This window comes from Tupaia chinensis, unplaced genomic scaffold (assembly GCF_000334495.1).
Source record: "Tupaia chinensis unplaced genomic scaffold, TupChi_1.0 Scaffold000132_1, whole genome shotgun sequence".
Lineage (NCBI taxonomy): Eukaryota > Metazoa > Chordata > Mammalia > Scandentia > Tupaiidae > Tupaia > Tupaia belangeri.
In genome coordinates, this window is record NW_006159601.1 from 6656 (window position 1) to 12429 (window position 5774).

General features: G+C 56.9%; 1 protein-coding gene across 1 annotated transcript in view; it reads left to right on the forward strand.

Moving 5' to 3' along the window:
- CCR6 (C-C motif chemokine receptor 6) overlaps window positions 1-5774 on the forward strand; it is a 15738-nt gene that overhangs the window by 5586 nt on the left and 4378 nt on the right. Inside the window, exons 3-4 of the mRNA XM_027770406.1 lie at window positions 5320-5435; window positions 5532-5774. The exon at window positions 5532-5774 is cut by the window's right edge and continues 7 nt beyond it. Of these exons, the coding sequence (XP_027626207.1) occupies window positions 5427-5435; window positions 5532-5774 (252 nt within the window). The 5' untranslated portion in view covers window positions 5320-5426. The remainder of the gene's footprint in view (window positions 1-5319; window positions 5436-5531) is intronic.

Below are 5774 nucleotides of genomic sequence, written 5' to 3' on the forward strand. Positions count from 1 at the left end.
CCTCGGAATCTCTTACTCCTGCCCTGCCCACAGCCACGGCGGCGGAGGGGCAGCCCAGTGAGCCACAGCCTTCTCTGGGTGGTTTAGAAACGGCTGTTAAAATGAGTGGCTGGAGGCGTCAAGGACTCGGCTTTCTCTGGTCTTTAGAACGAGGAGGGAACCGCAGTCAGTGAGGGGCCCGGGGACGCCAGCCGCTGGGTCTCATCTGGCGCAATGCGGTATCCCGTGCTGTGTGACACCCCAGTGACCTGAAAGGCTCAGACATGCCGGCCGATGCCTAGCTCAGCCTGGTGGTGGTGGTTACCGGGACAGCACCTTAGCAGGGTGGCCGGAGACTGGAAGAGAAGGTGCTTAGCCAGCCGAGGGGGGGCCAGGCAGCACTCGGAAGTGAGCCACAGCGTCGCTCCCCGGGGCAGCCCCAAACTCTTCCCTCAAAGCTCAGTTCTGAACAGTTTGCCTTATAGGCTCTTCTAATACCAGTTAGTTTTTATAAATATTTCTGTACTTATTTATTTGAGACACACTGCCTGGAAACATTTACTTTGCAAAGATAAGTAAGTTGCATTTTAAGAATCATTTGAGCTAAATGAGGTGATTATGGCATCTGCGTGAGTCTGGCAAGAGTGGGGGGGACGAGGACCCTGGAGTGGGGGTGACGAGGACCCTGTGGGAAAAGAGTGGCCACTCCATCTCAGGGGGCTGGACTGCTGCGGACTTGCTGAGCACCCAGAAGTGGACCGGGGTGGGACAGGCACAGTAGGCATGTGGCTGGACGCCGTGGCCGGTCCCCACGCACCTCCGGGCCTCCCTGTGCATGCCGGGTGTGTGTGCTGTGTGCCCAGGATGGCTGCACCCGGGAGCAGACCGCCATGTGAGGCCCCTGCTGGGGGCACCTGCTTTTCTGTCTCTTTCTCTTTGATGAAAGACAAAAACAAAACAGAACAAAACCAAAACAAACAAACAAAAAACCTAAACTAAAAAAAAGAAGAGGGTTGGATTCCACATAGCTGACTGTGGTTCTACTCTGGGCTGTGACAGCTCAGAAAACACACCGGCGCATGTGTGTGGAACCCCAGCCCCTGGGGGTGCAGATATGGAGGGAAAGGCTGAGGGGCGACCACGCCAGTGGGGGTGCGCTCTCTGTGTTCCTGGTGAGTGAGTGCACCTGGCCTCTGACAACTAAAACAGAAGAAAGGAAGGAAAAGAGGAAGAACGCAGAAAGGGCAGAGAGCGAGGAAGGAGGAAGGGCCGGCCGTGTGCCCTGGCCCCTCACCCACCACTGGTACAGAGAATATTTTGCCCTCGGCTCATTGAAGAAAAGACAGAAATACACATTTCAAACCCACTTAGCATCTTTATCTTCAACGTGTTCAAGGCAGAAAATGCACGGTTGGTTTCTCCCAAAAGCCGAGTCGCCGTTTCGGTGTGGGTGACAGCTGGGTGTGTGCAGGCTCTGGCCATGCTGTGGCGACACAATGCCACCTGTCACCGGCAGTTTCCTCCCAGGATTCTCACGGGCTCTGTGGTGAGAGCGGTGGTCGCTGGCTGACTCATTTCCAATCAGTGTGAGCGACCGGCAATCTCGGCAGCCATCTGTGTGCTGAGGCCAGGCGGGAACCACCGTGCTCAGCCGGGCGCTCCGGGCCGCGGCCACAGAGCAGGGGCACAGCGCCTCTCCCAGGCGGGGTGCTGGCGCTTTGCGTCTGCTGTTCCAATCAGGAGTCCCAGGCTGGCCATGACTAGAGGCCGGCGTAGGCACCCTCTCGTCTCTCTCTCTCTCTCGTCTCTCCGTCTCCCCCAGGAGTGCCCCAGCACAGTTCCAGGCTTTGCACTCCCACGGCTCCTGCCAGCGCAGACTCTGCAAAGCCTTTCCCTGCATCGGCCTGCCCTGCCAGCTCCCCCAAGTTCTCTCGTCCCTCAGGGCCAGGTTGGGGTGCGCAGCTTCGCCTGTCGGAACTCGAGCTTGCGCTGACAAATCTCCGCACCTCAGCGGCTGTCCTCGGCAGGCATGTCGTCAACACGGGCTGAGCCACGCTGAATCTGAGTTCAGAACACACTATACAATGCAGTGAGAAAGAGCTTGCTCAGGGTCAGACGGGCTCCAGCTGGGCGTGCGGGACCGGCGGGCTGCGCCGTCATCCGGGCCTTTGAACTGCAGCTGCCGGCCCCATGGTTGCTGACCCATCCCTGCGTGACGTAGATCTCACCAGGTGCCCGTCTGGCCCTCGCCCACTAGGGACCGACCTGGCTGCCCTCGCCGGTCCGGCTTTGGGTCTGCTCGTCCAGAGCCCCAAGCTTCCATGGTAACCCTGTACCCCTCCTGCTGCCGTGCCCAGTACCCCCACTCCTCCCTACAGGCCACGCCTTCCCATCCTCCAGGGGCTCAAGTCCCGCTTGCCCCGCGACCCTCGGTGCTCAGCCACGGCTCTGCCCTCGGGCCTTCTAGGCACCAGCACCTTTGCAGGAAAGGAGCACAGCCACCTGGAATCGGTTGTGGAGGTGTAAGTCATATGGGCTAGATGTCGTTAGTTCCCGGACACAGACAGCCATGCGCTGTCACCACAGCCAGCATACAGGACATTCTGTCACCACGGGAAGGTCCCTTCTGCCCAGCCTGGCACGGCCCCTTGACTGTTGCTGTGGTTTGCCTGCTCCAGGATGTCTGTGAACGGGGTAACCAGGCGCCCGGGCTTTCTGTCTGGGATCCTCCCCTAGTGCAGTGCTCTCGAGATCCCCGTGGGGCTCCGCTCTGCCGCGCACGAGCGGCCACGACTCCCTCCTCTGCCATCGGTTACGGGACACGGGGGTTCCTTCCAGTTCCGGGCTATGCTCTGCGAGGCCGAGCCCCATGGGAAGGCTGCTGGTTCAAGCCCACAGACCTCTCTGAGCATGGCAGCACACATGCTGGGACCCAGGGCTGGTGGCGGCTGGGGTGGACCACAGCTTGAGGCCTTGCTGGGAGTGCTGGCTCTGTCTCTTTCTCTCCCTCTCCCCCAAGAAACGAATAGATAAATCAAAAACAAGAACAAAGACTAAGCTGCTGTGAGCACCCAGTCCAAGGCTTTTCATTTCTCCTGGGTAAAGCCAGCTGCCGGTCCCCCTGTCTCAAAGCAGCTGTGCCGTCTTGTCCCCTCGGTCGCATGCCGCCCTGCTGCTGTTTCAGGTTGCCGTGGTCGCGCACGGGCCGGCCGCTCCTGTTCTCGGCTTGCCTTTCCCTGACGACTGGTCCTTTCCATGGGCACTTGCCACCTTGTGTTGGTGTGGGTGGACTGTCGGCTCGCATTTTCCCCTTCCTCTTACTGTCTTCGCTATTGCGTTGTAGGAGGTCTTTGTGTGTTTCGGACAGTATCTATGGTATAGTTTATAGTTAGTGTGTTTTGCAGTGGCTATAAGGACACTGCTCTGACCCCAGGGTCCCAAAGACGTCCTGTTTGCTTCTGGACATGTCGTGTGCTAGCACCCGTTTGGGCCTGTGCCTGCCTGAGCTCACCCAGCACACGGTGCGCACCCCAGCTCACGTGCCACAGACAGCGCTTTCCCTTGGGTTTCCTGGCACTTCAGGTAAAACTCAGCCGCACGCTCATGTGCGGGTCTGGTTCTGGCTCTGTGCTTGCCCCACTGAGCCCCACATCTGCCCTGTCACCAACACCGGCCACCCAACTCCTGTCCTGTCACCCACGCTGTCCACCCAACTCCTGTCCTGTCACCCACGCCCTCCACCCGACTCCTATCCTGTCACCCACACCGCCCACCCGACTCCTGTCCTGTCACCCACACTGCCCACCCGACTCCTGTCCTGTCACCCACACTGTCCACCTGATTCCTGTCCTGTTACCATGCCGGCCACCCGACTCCTGTCCTGTCACCCACGCTGTCTACCCGATTCCTGTCCTGTGACCAGACTCCGCAGCTCCTTGAACGTCTCAGAAAACAGATGGTGCGATTCTCCGAGTTTGCTCTATTCTTCAAAATAGTCTCAGCTACTCTAAGTCCCTCGAGTCTCCATATAAATGTTAGAATCAACTTGTCAATTTCTTAAAACAAAAACCCTCTATACTTTTGATTTAGTTTACGTTGTATCTATAGATGAGTTCGGAGAGGACTGACATCTTATTATTGAATTATTTAATTCTGAACGTGACTTGTTCCCCCTAGTTTAGGTTCTATTTCATTTCTTTCAGAGATGCTTTGTAGTGTTCAGCATATAAATCTTACATAGATTTTGTTGGATGGATCCATAAGTATTATTTATTCATTTAGAGAGATTTTTGCTGTAGAGCGCGTGCACTCGTTGGAGAGACAGAGAGACTTGATCTTATTGGGAATGACATCTCTTGCCTGGAGAACAAAGTGCCCAGCATAAATGGTGATTCTATGGCAAGAGAAGATGGGGAGACTGGCTATTGGGAGTCAACCAGCAGCCCTATACCTTGAGGAAGTCGGATTTACGATGTGATCTTTTCCCCACCTAGAAGGAGGGTGTTTAAGAGATGCAGATCCAGGGACCAGCAGTTGGTGTAATGGCTATGTGGCTGGACTCCTATGTAGTTGACTGCGGTTCGCGTCCCGGACCCGGTGACTTAAACTCACGCCGGGTGCGTGTGCATGCATGCCCAAGATCTCGAGAGGAGAATGGAGGAGAAGGGATTGCGATGTGGCCATCCCCCCTGGGGGGGGATTTCTCGCTTTCTGTCTCTCTGTCTGTCGAGCGAGTGCAAGTGCCCTATAGCAAAAACCTCTCCAAAAAAAAAAATGGAAAATAAAAAATCGAAGTTATTTTCCTTTATGCATGGTAGAGTGGAAGAGCGAGGCAGAGGGAGGGGGCAGACAGAGAAGAGCCCCCTCTGCAGAGCCCCCCACAACCCATTAGACTCTGGGCTCTCATTCATGCGCTGGTGTGTGTCAGGCTGACCAGGCTGGGGATGTGAGCTGTGATCACCTTGTGGAGCCTGGTTTTCGTGAGCAGGAGTGGGGCCCAAAGTTATTTTTGTGAAGATCTTTGCGCAGGTCAGACCCCTGGCTTTAACCAGGGACCGGGGTCAGTACGTCACAGGTGCTAGCCTGTGGGGCCTCGGCAGGCCTGGCCTGTACGTAACCCTCTGCAGCTGCTTTCAGGCTGCAGTGGCACATCCGGGCAGTTAGGGCCGGGACAGTCTTGTCTGCACACAAAGGGGTCAAGGCATGTCTCCCAGCAACCCTGCTGTGCGGACCAGCGCGCGGTGTTTGAACGAGACGGCAGCCACTCCGCCCCGCCTCTCCGGGAATGCCCGTCCTAGCCGCGGCGCCAGCCTCAGTTACCTGTTGTGTTTTCCTCCTTAGATTCACTTCTCCCCTAAAGTTACCTCCGCTGGCAAGCAGGGCAGGTCGGACTGGCCATTCGCTGTGCCGCACCAGGTCCATGTTCTCTGCCCAGGGCGAGTCCCACGATGAGTGAGGTGAGACTCTTATGTTTCGGTGGGAGTACAATCTGGGTTAATTGTGGCTACTTGAAAATCTCTCTGTAGCTAACTCTGCCTTCACCGACTGCGCAGGAACCGGGGAACGTCAGCGACATTTATTACATGGAGGAGGATTACTATGGGCCACTCAACACCACGTACACAGAGGAGGAGGCACTGCTGTGCTCCCTGCAGGATGTCAGGGACTTCTCCAGCCGCTTCGTGCCCATCGCCTACTCCCTGATCTGCGTCTTCGGCCTCCTGGGCAACACCCTGGTGGTGGTCACCTTCGCCCTCTACAAGAAGGCCAGGTCCATGACGGACGTCTACCTGCTG